At 35.6% G+C, this 22,139-nt stretch overlaps 1 protein-coding gene across 1 annotated transcript in view; it reads right to left on the reverse strand.

The window, feature by feature from the left end:
- Positions 1 to 22,139, reverse strand: part of LOC149780279 (ATP-dependent RNA helicase DDX1-like) — a 339,496-nt gene that overhangs the window by 85,188 nt on the left and 232,169 nt on the right. The window contains exon 21 of the mRNA XM_089937077.1: positions 5,060 to 5,206. Within this exon, the coding sequence (XP_089793203.1) occupies positions 5,060 to 5,206 (147 nt within the window). The remainder of the gene's footprint in view (positions 1 to 5,059; positions 5,207 to 22,139) is intronic.

Raw genomic sequence — 22,139 nt, forward strand, 5'->3', positions numbered from 1 at the left:
AGGGATGGCTTCATATATGTTTTTAAACACTGGGCATCTCCTTCCCCTGTCTTTTATCATGACCATCACATCAAGCCTCAAATTTCATTTTTCTTCTCACCCTGCAGCACTGGGATGCCTGGTGTCTCTTTCCTCATTAGTTATGGGCTAATTGGTCATCCCCTAGGTCAACCAACATACAGGATATTCAGAATACAAATAAAACCATGATATGGGGCAGGCTATTTGGTCATCCTCTCTGTCAACCAATATAATGGATATCTTGCAGGCTAACTGGTAATCCTCTTGGTCAACCAATATACTGGATATCCAGCAGGCTAACTGGTGATCCTCTTGGTCAACCAATATACTGGATATCCAGCAGGCTAACTGGTAATCCTCTTGGTCAACCAATATACTGGATATCCAGCAGGCTAACTGGTAATCCTCTTGGTCAACCAATATACTGGATATCCAGCAGGCTAACTGGTGATCCTCTTGGTCAACCAATATACTGGATAGACAGCACGCTAACTGGTAATCCTCTTGACCAACCAATATAATGGATATCCAGCAGGCTAACTGGTGATCCTCAAGCTCAACCAATATAGACATAGGGCAGGCTAATTTGGAATCCTCTAGGTCAATAATATAATGAAACTGGGCAGGCTAATTGGCAATTCTTTAGGTCAACCAATATACTGGATATCCAGCAGGCTAACTGGTAATCCTCTAGGGCAACCAACATACTGGACATGGTGCAAGCTAACTGGTAATCCTCTCTGTCAACCAATATACTGGATATGGTGCAGGCTAATTGGTAATCCTCTGGTTAACCAATATGCTGGATATGGGGTAGGCTAATTGGTAATCCTCTAGGTCAATAAATTATACAAATATGAGGCAGGTTAACTGGTCATCCTCTAGGATGGGTCTCAAACTCAAACTGCATGAGGGCATTTCCAGTGGCCCAAGGGCCACACCACCTGTGTTATCTCTCATTACACCCTGTGATGCCAATCATTCTGTGTGCCACAGGATATGTTTGGCGGGCTTTGTGTTTGAGACCTCTGCTCCATGTCAACCAATACACTGGATATGGGGCAGACCAACTGATAATCCTCTAGGTCAATCAATATACATTTTCACTTTTTCTTGTAATATAACTTTAGTATCATATATCCCACTTACACAACATACAACAGCTTGCCATTTGAGGCACAATTAGCTAGGTATTTGGTATTTAAATTTCAGCCAATGACTGGAGTAATACAAACTTCAGAAGTACTCTCTAACATGAGATTTACCTGATTTCTATTCACCATGATCAATAAACAGACATATAGATGCACCTTAAAAATCAAGAGTTTACAACACAACCCTCCACTTTGACAACTCTGAAAGAAATAAACGAAGCACAAAAAATGAAATACAGGTCACAGTGACTAACTTTTGGAATGATGGCATTATCATGGTTTCCACGTTTTCTAAATATAAATTTCAGGTCTTTTCCAGGATGAAATTAATTTTTTCAAGGTTAACATATGACCATTACTGAATTACTGGATTATAAAACATGCATTTTCCAAATCTGAAGACATTTCTCTTTCAAGACTCTCCAAAACATATATCTCAGGAAAGATAATCAAGTTCAAAACCACAAAATGAGTCACATGGAACAAATCTGAATATATTCCTATAAATTGGCATTTAAAGTCATTTCAATGTACAGAATACAAATCCTAACATTACTTTGCTGACGTGCATTATGTTTCTACGTGGAAAGAACATAATGAGCATAAATTATTTTGTTTCCTTTCAAACTTTTAATTCCAAAGAATTCTAGAGCAATACATCTGCATATTATACAAGGTAAACATTTCCTATCACAGTATGAAGAAAAAAATGCAAAGTATCAGAATCTTATCTTGTAGCGAACAAAGTTTAACCCTGAATTTATATGTGCCAATAAAATCTCAAACAAGATTTTTCAACCAACCTAAACTCCTTAAGACGATTTGGTTTAAAGTTCCATCATTTAAAGACATTTACAAAAGGACTGATTTAAATTTTGACAAAAGACCTTCAAAATTATATAATGTTGTAAAAACAAGGACTGAATTTTCTGTGAAATCAACTTGTCTTCTTGTAGTTCAATAAACCAGTCCCAAAACCTGCACTGATACATGGGCTCTTATAGTTTCTTAATATATAATAAAAGGGACAACACTTTCCCATTTCACCTGTGTTCTACTTAAGATCTAAAACCACTGCATCAAGCTACATGTCACTGTGTAAAATAGTTTCACACCAAAGTTCAGCTGAGAGATTAAAAAAATTTCTAATCCGGTTTTCCTCCGAATAGTCCAACCCCATTTTTCACATTTGGACATTCAGGATGGAGTGTGGGTTCAGAGCAATTACATATAACAAAATTGGGAATCTGCCGCCACGGCAAGTTAGCTTACCAGCAGGCTTAGCTAATTTAAACTATGTTACATCGAATTATACCTGCATGAAATCAATAGGAAAACTGTTTATTTTCTCGAAAATGGCAAGTATTAAAATCATTATGTCTTTAATCTGCTGACAAACTAGACGAAACTTGGCATAGATGAAACCTGACCCGGTACTCGACATTTATGTAAATAGTCACATGACTTGAAAACTCTCAAACAACGACATCGGAAGTCTAATAGTCATGTGATAACAACAAACTCCTTTTTAATGTTATTGTACAAAATTTAAATTATATTAAATGTTAAGTCTGATACCTTTTGTAAAAACCAGAAAGAATATATAATTCTCAACATATTTATTTCGAGAACAACTATAAGAAACTTGGCCAGTCTGATTCATCAAGCAGACAAGTCTGGTTCCCTGCTTCATATACTCCCTGTGTGAGAGAGCACATGTCAACGTGGTAAAACGAAACAATGGAAGTTGGTCTTGGAATAAATATAGAGAATTTTGTGCTCTTTCGTTTTTGTTTTTATATTACAACCAGTATACAACTTTCATTTAAAAAAAATTCTACAACATTTGAAAATGACGGTTGTGAGATTCTGTGTGCTCATGTGCCTAGCAATCGAAATCGCTAGTACCAGCTCAAAGTTCATCAACGCACTAGTTTTATCGTCTATCAGCAGATAACAGACATAACGATTTTAATAATCGCAATTTCTGAGAAAATAAATAATTTTCATATCGATTTCATGCAGGTATAACTCGATTTAACGTTTAAGTTTGCTAGCCCATCCGCAAAGCTGATATGCTTTAATGCCATCATGTTGGCCTCTTGTGATGCCTGACTGGTTTTCATACCTTCCATATAAAAAATATACGGATATCGAACTGTCCGTGAAACAAAAAGTCTACCAGACGAATCTAATCCACTGAGCGTTTGGATTGTCACAACAAACTTATTTATGGCAAGCACCCAAATGATCCATGCAGCAACTTCCTAATAACTCGATAAATTTAACTCATGATCAGTTCAGTTACGACTCAGTTATGTAATTGTTTCAGGCGTCAAGTTGTGGAGGAAAATTCCCAGGTTTTTCCCGACTTTCATCAATATTTGTGAAATTCGAGGACTTTCATGGTTGGGAAAAAAATTATCATTTCTCCTGACTTTTTCCCGATTTCCTGGTAGCGTGGGAACCCTGCATTATACATACCACAAAGTATCCACACAAAGGCATGTTTATTTTATTGCATGAAAGTCTCCATCAAGTTTTATTTCACTGTCTGATATTGAATTATCCATGGTCAGAATTTGCATAGGTAGAGCATTTTACCTTTTCAGATAACGGCAGACACAGGTAATTATAGGCCTTTTGCATATACAACAATTATTTTGAAAATATTTGAATGTTATGTACTACAATGAGTCACAACTACTGATAATTACTTTTGTTTTAACAAACAATTCTTGAAAGACTTGTGTCCCTAAGAAAGAAACTACCAGCTGTTATTTAGAACAAGATGTATTGTTTTCAGATGAGCATAATGTGGTATACTCAGCAAAAACGTGTTTTTTTGTGACACTGTTAAGGCACCTGATTGGGTCAATTCTTGGACACGTTTTAAAAAGTCACTTGACAATCAAATACCCATTGACACAGTTCATACTCTTGTTAACTTGTAGTGCAAAGGTTGTACCAGGTCAACTGAAGTGACTTATCCAGTTCTTTTCATGTAACATATGAGTGAGGCTAGGAGGTGTTCTTTCACCTTAGTTATTTAACATATACATTCATGATTTAAAATCTAAGCTGGGTCAATGTCATAGAGCAGATGAATTTAAATGCAAAATTATTTTATATAAACCATAATCAAAACCTTCAAAACAATCTTTATTACCTCATGTCTGGAGCCATCACATAAGCACTCCACATTTTTTGCCCAGTGTTTCAGTGAAAAACGTTTAATTTTGGTTACCATGGGAACCAAAAGGTTACTAGGTTTGCCACCACAAGTGTAATTTTTATAGAACATGTCAAAGGAAAAATTCCTACCAAGTCCAGTCAAACTGACTTAGTAGGTTTTTGGATATGTCAAAAACACATTTTCCAAGGGAAACCAAACATAGTTTGGAGGCCACCAAACTCACATCTCTTGAAGAGCATGTCAAAATGAACAATCCTGATTTATATATATATATATATATATATATATATATATATATATATATATATATATATATATATATATATATATTTTTTTAAATTTGGATTTTTAAAGTTTTACTTTTGGTTGCTATGGAAACCAAATGGTTGCTAGGGAAGTAAAAAAAATAATTTGGTGGAACATGCTGTAAGAAATAAAGTTTGATGAAAGCTGAGCAGTATTTTAGATGATAAAATTTGGTAAATGCTGACAGATGCACAGTTGTCAATGCACGCAGCAATATAACATGACCTTTGCCTAATTTGATAAAAACTTACTGTAGTACTTGCGACAAAATTCATATCTATATTCTTCCTGTGAGAGAAAAAAAGGAAACTGTCTTGGCTCTTTATCAGATATTGTTTTGCCTTGATGTATAAAATAAATTCAAACCAAATGATTTAACTACCTCCCCCTCTCTGCTGTAGATACTTCTCTAGGTTGTCACAATCAATCTTGGTGCGGCAGAAGATAAGAGCCTTCTCCATTTTATGCTCTGTGATGGCCTGGATCACATACTCCCCTTTGAGAATTTTCACTGCTTCAGAATAGTTCTCTGAAAAGACAAAAGCATGTTGCTGCAAATTAGATTTTATTGATCACAAATTTGATATAAAATACTTAGAATGATTTCATCTAGCAACTGGAAACAGATTAAATTCCATTATTCTAGTTAAAATTGGACCTATTAAAACAATTTTAATTTCTAAAATTAAAAATTCTTTCTTTTGGGAGGGAATCTTTTAATTGGTAAAAGAGAACCATTAGAAGAATGTAAGTACACATAGGGAAAACATATTTTTTATGTCTAACCAGTGAATTAGTGGATTTCCCAACTGAAATAATTTTGATACTGCAATGGAGTGAAAATAGATACTGCAATGGAGTGAAAATAGATACTGCAATGGAGTGAAAATTGAACAATATTTCTTCATGCACTCAACAGGCATCAATAACATTAACATCCAAAATTCTGACCTGACATTTTGTCACCTGTTTCGTTTAGTTAAGCACCAAGTTTAAAATCCCAGAAAATGCATATATTTTGGGGGGTTTATGTGTGTTTTGCCTTGCAACAGGAAACAAATTAGGTTACTATTACAGACTTAAAACTTATTCTCTCTTAGTGAAACTTTTTGAGCACATATTTCAAATTTAATTTAGAAGTCTGAAAATGCTGGTATTCTGTAACTTCAACAGGAAAAATCTGCACTACACTGAGAACGTACAGAATTCACAAAAATACATATATATGCCTAAACATGTGATATGCCCACCCTTTATTTTAAAAGTTGTTTTTGGGCAAATAACACAATCTAAACCAAGACCACTCCCTACTTTTTGACAAATTAATTTGGCTGACCCTCAAGTCTAATCATGTGAGAATTACTGTCATGGACCCCTTGGTCTTATCATAGCAGAAATGCTGCAACAGACCCCTTGGTCTTATCATAGGAAAAATAGTGTTAATAGACCCCCTTGTCTCATCATAGGGGATATACTGCAACAGACCATTCTCAGAATGTATTCATGTAACCCTGGGTCAACGAATCCAAAACGAGGCTAAGATAGGCACCAGCTTCAGTTTACCTCGCACCTCGCAACCATGGCTGCTACAGTTGATACTGGCAACGGAAAAAATCATGACAATTATTGTTGTGTTCTGTTGTGCAATGGGAATGCTAGAATTCACATAGATTTAAGCTACCACCATATTCCATCAGTGAAGAAGATGGAGCTTCGTAGAAAATGGATTGTTGCAATATGTCGTGATGAGGGGCCGAATTTTAAGGTAAGAAACTGGATGATTGTTGGTGTGTTTATATTTTCTTGCAACTGAATGATGTAAGAAAGAGAAATCCAAATGCAAAATAGATTCTGTCGATGAAGCAAATGATTGTATGTATGTGTGTTTTATAATGACAGGTTTCTAAAAATGTTACCCCTAGTCCCATTCCACATAACGGGGTCATCGAAAACTGGGTGTACCTCCATGCAGCGCATTTATATAAGAAATTATGAATTTACGTAGGAGGAGTAAGTACAGAAAAAGTGAACTTTATTACCTCGTTAAGAAAAAAAAAGAAAGTAGAATGTAAATGACCACGATAGAGAAGAGAAATAGCACCAGTACAGTGAAAATGATGAGAGTACAAGTTGAATGAAATTATGAGAGAGAGAGAGAGAGAGTGGATAAGAATTAATGAAACTGTTGATAGAACATATTGATGTGTGTCAATGTAAGGGAAAACACACACTTAAATCACAGGCCATTGAAATTCTATCATTGTAGTAAGTTAATGTCAGAGAAACCCCCTCCAAAAACAAAATTAAGCAGTTAACAAAAGATCTAGAGTCTTTATTACATGAATAAATAAAATGTTTGTGAGCTTAAATCTAACAATCTAACAAAAGAAAAAATAAACCATGAGTTAATTGCAATAATTAGTTGTAAAAACAACCCAGTTATTTCAGCACAGGCCGTTGAAATTATATCACTAGTAAATAAAAATGCCAGAATATGAAGACAAAAGGGAGGGAAAAAATCACACACACACACATATATGTATATATGTGTGTGTGTGTGTGTGTGTGTGTGTGTGTGTATATATATATATATATATATATATATATATATATATATATATATATATATATATATATATATATATATATATATATAATGTGGGTGGGTGGGTGTGTCTCCCTCCATTTTGTCTTCATATTCTGGCATTTTTATTTACTAGTGATATAATTTCAACGGCCTGTGCTGAAATAACTGGGTTATTTTTACAACTAATTATTGCAATTAACTCGTGGTTTATTTTTTCTTTTGTTAGATTGTTACAAATACAGTTGTCTGTTCTAGACACTTTAAGCAACAGGACTATAGATGGACACCCAACAGATGTTGCTTAAAACAAGATGCTATTCCATCAATTTTTACTTGGACAACTGAAGGGAAAGCAAGAAAACCACCTGCAGTGAGACAACCGATTGCAGAGAAGGTGGATAACAACATTTTGGAAGAGACACCCATGATGAAATTCTCAACGAATGTAAAAGAAATATCTGGCAAACAGCTCAGATCGTTACTTGACGTACAGTAGGACGCCATATTTATTTCTCAATCTGCCTATCTTAGCCTCGTTTTTGCGATACATTATTATTCAAGAGGATCTCATTAAGAATGGTCTATAGGTTCCTGGTCTTACTACAGGAGAAATATTAGAAGAAATATTACAATAGGGATCTGGTCTTTTTGTAGGATAAATACTTTAACAAGCTCCTGGTCTTATCACAAGAGAAATGCTATAATAGATGCCTGGTCTTATTACAGAATAAATATTGTAACAAGCTCCTGGTCTTATCACAAGAGAAATGCTATACTAGATGCCTGGTCTTATTACAGGATAAATACTGTAACAAGCTCCTGGTCTTATCACAAGAGAAATGCTAAACTAGATGCCTGGTCTTATTACAGGATAAATACTGTAACAAGCTCCTGGTCTTATCACAAGAGAAATGCTATACTAGATGCCTGGTCTTATTACAGGATAAATACTGTAACAAGCTCTTGGTCTTATCACAAGAGAAATGCTATAATAGATGCCTGGTCTTATTACAGGATAAATACTGTAACAAGCTCTTGGTCTTATCACAAGAGAAATGCTATACTAGATGCCTGGTCTTATTACAGGATAAATACGGTAACAAGCTCTTGGTCTTATTACAAGAGAAATGCTATAATAGATGCCTGGTCTTATTACAGGAGGAATGTTGTAAGAAGCCCCTTGTCCTTTCAGAGCACAAATAATGTATTATTTAAAAGAAAACCCAAATGATAGTTATTTTATTTTGCATCAATGAACACTGATAATCCTAGGGGAAAAAATATCAGATTTTACAGAATTTATTGAAGTTTCAGAATATTTTTAACATCTTTCAGCTTGATGCTCTGAAAGTAACACATGTATGGGATTGCATGCTCTGAGTTGTAAGAACACCTGGCTGAAGTTTCAATAACATCAAACATTTTCTGATTTAAAGGTTTTACAGTATCTTGCTTACTCCCTGGTTGGCACAGATGAGATAACACTGAAAAATTAGAAGGCATCCAGAATTAAAATACAGCTGTGCTACCTTGATATTACATGAAATTCACCTTGTTTAATTTTTAAAGAAATCTTGAGGATTTCCTAAAGTCTGAGAAATTCCTGAACTAAAAAAAAAAACAAGAATGAAAAGATTTAGCAGTGTTAATTTTTAAAACACTGAAAATGTTTCACTCTTGACAATATAAATGCCTTTGATCCAACATTATCAAAATACCAAAAAGCAGTATAATCTATTATCTCGATTTGCAGGGAAATAAGTGAACATCTAGTCTGATTCCTTAACACCTTTTAATCTGCAACTTTTCTTGGAGTCAAGGCAAAATAACACCACAGACTATTTCATCCCTACACTAGTTTGCCCTGCTTACATAATAAATTGTACCCTTGGAGTCAAGGCAAAATAACACCACAGACTATTTCATCCCTACACCAGTTTGCCCTGCTTACATGACAAATTGTGCCCCTGGAGTCAAGGCAAAATAACACCACAGACTATTTCATCCCTACACTAGTTTGCCCTGCTTACATGATAAATTGTGCCCTTGTTAATTAAACCCATTTCGATTTTTAACATTTACAGTGCTTGCCTGCTTTCATCAACCATTTTAACGAAACCTTAAACATCACCAGAACATAATATTCAACAATGTGCAAAATTCCAAAAACTGACTTGGGCAAGACTGATATGACTGCACTGATGAATCTAAAGTGCTTGCAGTCAATGCTGAATCAAACAAGCTCATTAGGAATTTATGGATTGCAGGATGTCTATGGCTTCAGATATGTCAATTAGACAGTGCAAGATTAGAACCAAAAAACCTCCTACTGTACGATATGCTCTATTTTTAACCTTTGGAAAAATTTAGCAAATTCTAATTGCAACAAAATTTTATCTCATGACAAGGCCAGATTTGTAAAAACAATTTCCTCAGATTAAAGTTTTGCAATATTTTTCTTATTACCTGGTTGGCACAAAAGAGTTTTCACAGAAAACTGAACCATATCTAAACACAAATCAGAAACACTAGTGTAAAATTAAAAGGCCATCAAACCAGAATATCTTTAATTTTATTAAAAATATGATAAAAGGATTTTGAGAAAGAGTCATTAGACATTTCTATTGCTAGAAACAACAGCCATAACTGACAGCAGATCTACACATTTTAAAGGCATTTATACAAAAATGTTCCAGCCAAAATTTGATCATATTCTGTTGTGGAATCTGCACAGTGGTCTTTTGGTTTTTCTATTTCACAATACTTTCCATTCTTGATGGATGATTGACAAAGACCTTCCTGGCAGAATGCTCTTTTAAATTTAATCAAGTTCCATTCACTAGCTTTTAAGAAGTCAAAATTTTAAGTCTTTTCTATTAGCAGCAGCGATTTTTTATATTGGATCAGAATTGTCTGTATGAACTTGAAAGGCCTTCCATAACAGGATGCATTTTGTTCAGTGGTTATGGAGAAGAAACTGTTGAAAGGTCTGTCTCTGCTTAGTAACCATAGCCATATTTGATGGCAGATCAGGATCATTTGTATATATTTGAAAGGCTTTTATGCAAGTATGCTTTCTGGCAAATCTGGTCATAATCTGTTGGACAGTTTTTGACAAGTCATTTAAATGTTATATCTATTTTCTGTAACAGCAACAATATTTGCTGCAGTTTAGTATTTTTTTTATAGTATTTTTGCAAAATTTGGACACTTATGCCAGGATGCTTTTTGTTAAATGTGGTCAAATTCTATAAAAAGATTTTTGAATCCTTCAATGGTTTGTTATATTTTTAGCAACAGCTGCCAGATCAACATCATTTGTACAAATATTTTTTTTAAAACAAACTTCATGCCAAGATGCTTTCTGTCAAATTTGGTCAAATTCTATTAAGTGACTTTTTAGAAGTCATTTGCTGGTAACTATTTTTCTTTTACACATTTTTCATGAAGGTGGCCATATCTAATGGCAGAGCAGCATCACTTGTATATATCTGAAAGCCCTTCATGCAAGGATACTTTCTGTTGGATTTAGTCAAATTCTTTTTAGTGACTTTTGAGAATAAGTTTGTTAAGGAGTTCTCTTTTTAGTAACAGCAGCCACATCTGATAGTGGGTTTACATTATTTTCTGTAAAAATAATGAAGGCCTTTCATTCCAGGATGCTTTCTGTCAAACAGGGCCATATCCTGTTGAAAAACTACTTAAAAGTTATTTACAGGTACATGTATCTATTTTGATAACAAAAAGCCAATTTGATGACAACATTTGTAAAAAAAATGTTGAAAGACCTTCATATAAAAACACTTTCTGTCAAAGCTGATAAAATTATGCTGTGCAGGTTTTGAGAATAAATTACTTTAAGTTTTTCTTTTTTAGTTTTAGTGATTGCTTGTGGTTATATTTAATGGCATAATGCGCATCATTGGCATCAATGTGAGGGAGATGCGTTTCAGGATGCTATCTGTGCAATTTAGCTGAACATTGTTTCAGTTTTGGAAAAGTGTTTATGGCTTACTAAAAATGCATAATGTACTACACACTATGGACAATACATATTGGATGATGGATCAATGTACTGATCCCGAGGAATAAGCCAAAATGTTAATAATAATAATAATAATAATAATAATAATAACACTAATATTGTACTACTATTAATAATAACAATAACAAGTTATAATTTTTTATTTACAGAGGATCACTCAATTAGTACAAAACCATTCTCCCTTAATGCCTTCTCTATAATTTACTTACTGGTATGTATAACATAGATTATTTAACACAAGCTGAAAAGAATACTTATTTATTATTACTGAAGATGTAGTTAAAGCATTTACTTTTCAAAGTACTGAGGGAATTTTATTGTTTTGTATTAAAATGTATGCTATTCAAGACAAGAACCCTGAAAATCTAAAGCTTTCTTTAATTCCTTATTTTAGATTTCAGAAAGAGATTTTCAGCTTCTACTGAGCACAGTGCACAACTATAGTATTCGTACAACCTTCGTTTGTATCCCCTTACGATTATAACAACAACAAGCACCAAGGATATAACAAATGCACAAATGATTTATAATTTCTAAGCTGCATGTCACAATTGGGTCCATAATACTGTCAGCTTGTTGGCATTTCAATGCAAAAGGAAGCTCCTAATGTAAATAAGCAGACAAGACTGCTTGCTGTCCATTTCTGGTTTCTAGAAACATCTATTTTAGTAAAAACTGTCAACTGAATCAGGTTAAAATTTAAACATCAATGAATGAAATTGTTAAGTTCTGTGCATTTTTTATATCTTTGATGCCCTCTATTTTTAAAATCAGTATTGGGTACAAACGGGGGGTGGGGGTGAGAATACTACTGATGGTATCTAGCTAAATGTGTCTTTGTAGATACATTTTGTGTGTAGCAGTTCCATTTACAGCTTTATATACCAAAACAGCAGAATCATAATCAATAAAAATCAACATAAATCTGAGGAAATTTTGAAAGTATGGAGCAAGCAGGACACTGCTTCACAATAGCTATTCTCAGCCAATTAAGTAATCTGTTAAATGGTGGTTGCTCATGTGTGACCACCTTGCCTTTTTATTGCCTCTATGATAATCTTATGTATAAACTGCTCCAAAGATAGTTTTACATGGGCTCCAAGCAGGACTGTCTACTGTTTATACAGACTACATGCTTGGGGCATATACAGTGGTGGTCCAAAAATTAATCTTTCATTTTTTTTTATTATAAAGAATACTGAAAATTGTGATTTAAAAACATGACTGTTTTGTGAGAACATGACTGTTTTGTGGTTTTTGCATGGCATATTTTGACAGATATGGTATGCTACTTATTGCAAAGAATTTCTAGAAACTCAAGATCATTTCGCTTTTTTAAATGCAGTGTTGAATCCATCTCTGATATTCTTGAGCAATATGATTTTAAGATCAGTCACTGTGGTGGCCATATTGAGAGTAAGATTGCCATCATTTCCATTAAGGAAAATCTAGACACCAAGAGACGACTTTTGGTGAAACCCCCCATCCTAACATGACCATTCATTCTGGAGAACTTGTGTCAAGGTTTTCAATATGTTCACTGTGACAGCCATAATGGATGTCTGTAGACCTCCTGACTTGGTAACTCACAATCAAGAGCTTTCCACCATCACCTTTTAATACAATCATCAGATACATTAGTAAGAACAAGTGATTCTCATGGCTGTGCAGCTTGAAGTTCATTTATTTCTTCCCTGCCATGGTAGCTAGATTGTCTGAGTATAAAAGGACTAAAATGTTGATTGACAATCTTTCACTTATTTCCACCTTTTTATTACAGCTCTTCACCATTATAAAATGATACTGGATACAATGCAGAGCTACTATGATGGATGCATGGCCAAAATCATACCAATGTATAACAATAATGGTTCAAAGAAAATATGGTGAAACTAAGTCTTGTCATCATTTTGTTTTCTTCACAATCCCATTATTTAACAAACTGTGTATGGTGCCCCCAATAACATGGTTGTATGTGTGTATATATATATATATATATATATATATATATATATATATATATATATATATATATATATATATATATATATATATATTTATACCACATACATTAAAAATCACATGGCATTTAAAGTGTTGGCATAAAGCAAATTGATATATCAATATTACTGGTATATCAAATTGTGATCTGCCCATGGCACAATAATACAAATATGTAAACATTCTTTCAACCGCAGGCCTATAGATCAATGATGAATTTCTACTCATTCATTAATCATAAATGACACATGAAAGTAACGATAAAAAGTATTAATAGTCCCTGTTTTCTAAATGATATTAAAATGGTACACAATTTCATCGGAATCCTTTCTTTTTTCCATTCGCTCTAGTGCATAAATGACAAAATAAGCACAAATGTGGAGTGAGAGAGGAGAACATTGCGCTGGATGAAAACATTAAAACTGAACTTGTACCAAGTAACTTACAGTAACCTGGTTCATCGTAATGGTATGTTTACGCCTTCCTTGGGATCCGTCTACAGTGTTCATAATATCAATGATACATAGTTGCAATAGCTAGTGACACTAGGGCTATATGTTAAACTTATCAGTTACAATGCACATATACTGTATTGTGTTTTAATCCTTCATTGTTGTTTCTTAAACCAATTATAATGTTCTAAAAATCGATTATTAACTATTAAATATACAAATGTCCAAATGGTCACCCCCAACCCCCCCCCTTTGGATTATCGTAGCTAGATACGGGTGAAAATCCTTGAAAATACGAGCATTGGGGATTTTTGCTTGTGGAATATGACGATGTTTCTGGACCTATTATGAAAGATGGTAATGTTAGTCAAGCCGTCCAATTGGGAGGGGAGAGAGAGAGAGTTTTATAGTTTTTAGAAATGTTAATTAAAGCAGAATAATGACTTAGATGAACTGTCAGTATATTAAAATATTTTAATTACCTCTTGTTGGTTCATCATTTCACTTAGTTTCTATTCCATGCTAATTTCCATATGCCAGTACATGAATGCCCAACAGTACAGGTTCAGTGTACAAGAGGGTAACAGTGTTTGTAGTGCACTACTTTCTTTATAAAAACTTTTCATGTTTAAATCATGAGTGTATCTTATACTGATTGAATAAATGTGAATAAAAATAGAAACTGAAAAAGAAAACAATCAACTTATCAATTTGCATATGTGATTGTGAACAAGAAAAATCGCAGAACTATATTTTGTAGCGGACACACTCCCAGGGATGTGAGAAGTTCATTCACTCGGTCAATACACAATTAACAGGAGCATATTGTAACTCCATTCAAAGTGCAAATATGTGTATTTGTATGTGATATAAATAAAATATATGTATACTATGTACACTGTATCAATGAAATACCACTCATAAATTTTTCATTAAAGGGAAACTCAGGCAAGCCTAGTTTCCTTTTAATGAAAAATTTATACATCTCGTGGCATATCATTGATACAGCATATATATATATATATATATATATATATATATATATATATATATATATATATATATATATATATATATATATATATATATATATAACATTAAAAATGACATGGCATTTAGAGTGTTGGCATAAAGCAAATTGACATATCAATACTATTGGTATATCAAATTGTGATCCACCCATGGCGCAAAATATGAATATATAAATGTTCTTTCAATGGCAGGATTATAGATTAATAATGAATTTCTACTCATTCATTAATCATAAATGACATATGAAAATAACAATAAAAAGTATTAACAGTCCCTGTTTTCTAAATGAAATTAAAATCGTACACAATTTCATTGGAATCCTTTTTTTCCATTCCCCTCTCCCCTCTAGTAATTTTGTAGGTAGGCTATGACAGACATGTTGTCTAAGGAGACCATGACATATTGGCCCCTTATGAGGTCGATGAATGCTTGCAATGCTAGAAATACTGCTTTCATTTCTAATAATAATAATAAAATAATAATGACCTTATTTAAAGAGGGTAACACAATTAGCTAAGAACTAATCTACCTTGAGGCCCTCATACAAAGGAATTTATTTATTTTAGCTGCATCTCTGAAGCCACTGGATATATTGGGTCTGGAAGAAGGACATAGAGTGGGCATTTTTTTATTATTTCTAGGTTGTTGAAGTGGAGAGACATTTCAACCCAAGTCCAGGAACCACAGAGAATTATGCCCTCTGGCTCTATATGGGCTCCCCAGCCTGAATCAGACGCATCTGTGAACAGATAGGAATGGGGATAGAGTGCATGCATGGAAACCCCCATCAGGAATCTGTCTCATTTCATCCACCAAAGCAAATGGTGGTGAAAAACTGGTCCTAGAGGGATCAGGGTTGACAGAGAATCTCTGTGTGGTTTCCAACTTGCCAGAAGGAGAAACTGTAGAGGATGCATGTGAAGATGTCCGAAAGAACCAATTCAGCAGAGGTGTTAAAGCTTCCAAGTAGGGACAGATAAAGGCAAGCAAATAAAGAAGGTTTTTGTTCATAGCATCTTGAGAAGAGCCAGGATTCAATCTACCCGATCCAGGGGAACCTGGATAAAGTTTTGGTTCATTAGGAAGTTCATTCCCACTTAAACAAAGTCCTGTGATGGAACAAGTTCCGACTTCTTGAGGTTGGGTATGAGACCCAACGGACTAATGGTGGACCAAGAGCAGGACAGATCCTGATAAAGGGACTAAACATGGACATGGTGAATCATCCAGTCATCAAAATACTGGAGAATTGATGTTCCCGGTATTCGAAGGTGGGCCACTACTACTCCATAACCTGGGTGAAGACTCTGGGTGTGGAAGAGATTCCAAAAGGCAGAACCCAAAATTGAAAAACTTCCTGGTCTAAGAAAAAACGAAGATATCTGCGGTATGGAGGAAAAATGGGACGTTTAAATAGGCATCCTGAAGGTCAATGGAGACTTCCCAAATGGATGGATGACCAGGAAGAGTCAGGAGTAAAAGACAGGACTGTTCTTTAAAACCCTCTTGACTGCCCCTTTCTGCAAAAGAGTGTGCACTTCTTCCCTTAATTCCACCAGATTGGACTGAAGAAAGAAAATGGGAGTTCCTTGATAGTGGGGATTGTTCCCAAAACTGGAGTCGATAACCCTCGTTTTCAATGGAGAGGACCCAACCATCGTCCATGATGCTTGACCAAGCCTATGATCAAAGGCCTAGGTGAGCACCTACTGGAATGTTTGGGAAGGGGATGCATGGCAGGAGATGGGGTAATCTGCTAGGGCTGCACCTCCCCCCTCCCTGCCCTAGTAGGAAAGGAAGGTGGGTTAGAAAACTTTCTATTGTATCTGCAGCGACCTGGGCACTGTGGAACTGATGGGGGAGGAGGTGGTCTAGCAAGATTTTGTGGATTGGACTGGGAATGGGCCTGCTTGAAAAATTTGGCAGATGGTCCCTGAGGACAATTGGCCTTACCTCGTTTCCTTGTCGATTGCAATGGACCAGGAGTGAAGGTAAATGATCGAGTAAGTCTTGAGAAGCCATGGTAGGAATGAGGCCCCCAAAGAGGGTCTCGGCTTCTAGAGGAGAAGTCCTTAGAAGATCTCTACTGTGGTTAAGCAAGACCTTCGATGAGTCCAATGCTGCATCACGGCAGATGTGCAGATATTCCACTAATAATGCCAAGGCAACAGATAGTGCATACCAGGATGTTTTAGCCTCAGCCTCCAGCACATGTTGCAATGCGGCTGGATTCAGGGAGGCCACTCTCAGCATACTAAAGGAAGTAGCTGAGAAAGGTCAGTATGCGAGGCTATAGCTACAAGTAACCGGGTTTTCTGTTCCATGGCATCAATTGTCTTGATGGGAATGTGTGCCCAGGATCCTGAAAAATACCCACTTTGGCCACATCAGCATCCAAAGGAGGAGGTTTAATAGGCTACTTCGGGGAATGTACTCAGTAGCTTCATGAAGAGATATGGGGTCTCAACGTAGAGGGAGGAACACATCATCCTCTACATTGTTGAGCAATATTTTGCCCTTGAGAAAACCTCACTGATACTTCTTCAATCATAGATGAATGTGGGAGAAGTAAGAGGTCTGGTTAAGGTGGTACCCTGGAGATCTTTTCTAAAAACTGTCAAGTATCTTTTTGGCCTGTGTGCTGATCGTTTGGGGCACTAGTCAGGGGGTAACAAATGGTAAACCTCATTTGCCACCATATAAAAGGACCTTCTTCTTCCTCATCCACCTGGAATGAGGGAGTGGGCCTGAAAGAAGGTGTCATTGCCACATCTTCTGTCACAAACTTGGAGTCAATGAGGATGGACAGAGCATCATCATCCTCATAGTCAAGGACACTTGGAGTTGAAGAGTGGCTGGACATCACTATGTCCCTTGATGGAGGGGGCATAGGAGTACTATGTGTTGCAGTCCATGGTTAATCAGGAGGTGCAGAAGGGAGAAGAAAACATCTATCTACCCTCAATGATTTCACACCTGTAGCCTTCCGAAAAGAAACCACTTGGTGAGGTGATGGTGGGACAAAAGCTGCAGCATCACTTCGATTGGTATGGCAAGGTCCAGTAGTCCACGGGAGCATAATGGACCAAGGTCCCTGAGGTGTTTGGGTTCATAGATATAAATGAGTTGGGGGGGGGACACTAAAACAGTCCCTATCTCTAGCCTCAATCCTGTGTATTGATTGTAAATCCTGCGCAGGATGGGATGGTGGAGGGGAGAGAGGGGGGTGCTTGGTCCTGGCCCTTACCCCATACTGTGAGCCTGATCAGTGATAGATGGAGATGATATCATCTTCACTCTGTGCATCATAGGCACGATGTGTTATCTCCCTAACAGAAGGGGCCAACATGCTGCCAGAGAGTCACAATATGTATTGCGCTGCTCAACTTCCCTGATGGGAGGGAGCAACCTGCTAACATGGTGCTAAACCTCCCTAATGGAAGGGTACAACCCACGGCTACGGTGGTCTACCTTTTTACAGGAAGGTCGCAACCCGCTTTCACAGTGCTCGTCCACCCCAATAGGAGGGTGCAACTTGTGATTGCGATGCTGTTTGGGACGTGAGAACTTTCCATCATCTCCCTACCAGAGGAACTTGAAAGGCTTCTCGAACGTCGAGACCCTCTTTCTGGAGGGGCTTCAACAACCATTGAAGATGCAAGATCTGGAAGAAAAACCTGAAAATTCAGATGAAGAAGCTGGAGAGTTCTTCCGTCTTTGATAGATATGCCTGGAATCTAGTAGATTCCAGGTGCTGGAAGACCACAAATTAATAAATGTGCAATGTTTTTTCTAAGTGCATCTAGAGCAGTTGATACAGCCTGTGTGTGTATCCCATGAGGCCTTCTTGTGGCCACACTGCCCCACAGACTGTTTTGCTGACATTCTTTTTATATAGTGGTGTGGCCCTTGTTGTTAGGAAACTTGACTTACCACAAATAACCAAAAGATGCAAATTATCGTTAAGTATTTCCTTATTTATTGAAAGAAACAAGATATTCCAGTTCTGATTATGTTTAGGGAGGTAACATGCAAATACATGAATGTCAACACTAGTGCTGTACGAAGTTATAAGGGTAAAATGGGGGCATGAATGATATCTATGAGGTCATCCAAAGACTGATCATTGTGAAAATTGTTTTAATACCCTTAATGTCCCCTTCAGTACCTCTAATAATAAGAATGATATAAATCTCATGAATTTTTGCAATATCTGGTAGGGGTTACAGAAAAGTCATTTAAATAGTCAAGGTTTTATGGAAAGATGTATCAAGTAAAGTTATTGCTAACCTCTTCAACTTTTATATTTTTATTCATGCTTAGGGGTCATGTTCTGATGACCTATGAATCAGCCAATGGAAATGCAGCTTTCAAAGATCTAAACTGAATTAAATTGTTCAATACACATTCATAATCTTCATCAACACTGCTCAGTCTCCAAACAAGATACAAAACTTCATCTGATTGGCTGATAAAATTATTGTTGTTGCTGTTATTGTTGAAGGGTTTAACGCCATTTTTCAGCACATGATAGGCTATACATGGTGGCCAGTATTAATGGTGGAGGAAGAACCCGGGAAAACCCCGGAAAGAACCACAGACCCACGAGAAGCTACTGGCAAGCTTTCTCACATACCCACATTGGCCAAATCTGAGACTCAAACCCACGCAGACAGAGGTGAGATGGCAGTGATCTGTAATGGAGAGCGCTTTAGATCAATTGGCCACTCCATGCCCCGCTGATAAAATTAGCGATTATGGTAAGAACATATGTTGCCAGAACATGACCTCTAAGAGGTTTCTGTCAGATCTTCATGTATAACAATGTTGATTTAATTTTAATCAGATTGTACATTTATTTGGACTCTCAGAGACAATCTAACAGAAAATAAGGGTGAAAAATTCTTGCATATCAGTTGCTATGACAACCGTCTTAGAAAGGGATAGGAAAGCATGAGATAGGCTTCTTGTTTATGTTAAAAACTGTACTGCTGCTAAAAGAAGAGAAGACCTAGAAACATAGAAAATGAAAAATTTCTTGCATATCAGTTGCTATGACAACCCTTATAGAAAGGGATAGGAAAGCATGAGGTATGCTTCTTGTTTATGTTAAAAATTGAACTATTGCTAAAAGAAGGGAAGATCTAGAAACACAAGAAATGGAATCAATTTGGCTACTCCCATCATCCTAGACTTTGGAACGAATACCTTCAACTTTCAAATAGATAGAAATTCAAGTGAAGTAAATGAATTTGACATTCCAGATGACATAAACAGAGACCATTTTAATCATCAAACAAAAATAAATTGGATGGTGTTATGTACATTTGATTTAATTTCTATTTGATTTAATTAAATTGTTTGTTTGTTAGTTTTAATAATTTTTTTTGTTCCATTATATGCTATTGTAATGTAACTTTATTTACTGGAATAGAATTCAGATCAGACTGATTTTTTTTATTTTTCGAACAACTAATAATAGAAACTTTGTGCCTAATGCTGACCTAGTTCCTGACCTTGATTCAGAACCAGTAAGAGTTGTTGTAAACAACTTTTTAAAAAAATTCTTTCTCACAGTAAGATTCAAGTGAAAATGAGGCCATACTTGGAGTACATGACAAATAATATGTAGCAATTGTTACAAACTCTGGTTATTCCAGAAGACTGACTCACATACAGGCAACGGTTTTGCGTTGTAGTTAGATTTATTACTGATGTTTTGAGAAATAATAATTATTCTTGCCTTATCACTTGAGAAGTTAAAGCGTTTTAATTTGTGACCAGTTCTGGATTAATTATTTTGTTTTCTTCAATTTATTTGGATTTCAAGTTTGTTTTCCCTGGAAATACTAGTGCTCTAAATTAATTCTTGGACAAAGACATTTATCAAAATTTATACAGAATTTAAAAAAAAAAATGGAATATTATTTTGTACTCAACAAAGAACTGCTGACACATCAGTACAACACTGACCACAACATAGGTCATCGCCTTCCATACTGGATTTCATCGGGTGTCGAACTCAGTATTACTAGGCCTTTTTATTACTAGGACTTCTATTTCTTAATTCTTGGATTAATTTTGGATTTGATTCATAAAACTATAAGTTCTTTTTCTCATTTTTACCATGTTTTTCAATGGAAATAAATTATTTGTTAAATTTTACAAAGCTTGTTGTCTTCACTTTTTCTTGTTACTTTTCTAAAAGCCTAAACACGTAATAATGGATTTAATTGTTTCTTCTGTTATAGAGCAACTGGTAAATGAACCAATGTTAACAATGGTTCTCAAGCCCTGGGTCACAATCCAAATATGGTTGTGGGGATTATTTCTTTAGAGTGGCAAAACTTATCAAAATGTGGGATGAGGTTGTGAGGCTCAGAACAAATAATTTTTTTCTGGTCATGGCCAAGAAAAATGGGAACCACTGCACTAGAATAACATCTAACTACAAAACACTTCTAGACCAAAAAGAAAATGTCCTGGAAGTAATGGTTTTCTAAGATTGCTTTAAGTCAATACCTTGCAATTTTTCTAACACGTAAAGTCAATAGCAAATTAGAGTGAAACAATAAACATAAATCTATTATGTATGGGTCTTTTAAAAACTTTAAATTTCACGGAATACAGTCCAAGTCTTTGAATACATTGAGATGTTTTAGGCACATGGCTGAATCTTTTCATGGAAATGGTAAACAAGCATGCGCCTTTCAAAATGTGCTTGATAAAGAAAGACAACAAACCTGAATCACACCAGAATTTTTTCTATGAAATAAAGCAAACAGAACTTACATGGTCTAAAGGGAAACCAAGTCGATTATAAAATTCAGTGTTAACGTGAGGTCATGTAGCAGTAGGTGACAGGATTAATAAAAACCACAGATTTTTTAGAAGTTGTGGTCCATTAGAAACAGACTTCATAAGTTTTTCAGAACAGTTATTAATAAAGACAGTCTACAAAGAATTTTCTGACTCCTATGGAACTGATAAGAATTCAGGCAGGTAAAGAAGTAATCCTGATTGGCTAAGCGAAACAATTGGGTGTGTTCCCAGACAGAATTAGGAGGTTTTAGAATATTTCCCTCATAGAATTAGGCAGTCCAAATTTTTCTGCCAAAGAAGAAGTCTTGACTCCAGGGGGAGCAGAAAGTGTTCTCCAGTTATAAATCATTAAAGGAACATGGGACTTGGAAGAGACTGACAGAAGGAATTCTCTGATGTTAAGTAAGCTAGAGCTCGGATAAAGCAAAAGGTTAGTCTCAATTGCATGCAATACATAACCTTGATGTAGGTTTGTAACTATTGTTGAATTTAGTCATTTTAAATTTTTACTTAATCTGTCACT

Source organism: Sinohyriopsis cumingii, chromosome 16 (genome assembly GCF_028554795.1).
Source record: "Sinohyriopsis cumingii isolate HCF-2022 chromosome 16, ASM2855479v2, whole genome shotgun sequence".
NCBI classification, from domain to species: domain Eukaryota; kingdom Metazoa; phylum Mollusca; class Bivalvia; order Unionida; family Unionidae; genus Sinohyriopsis; species Sinohyriopsis cumingii.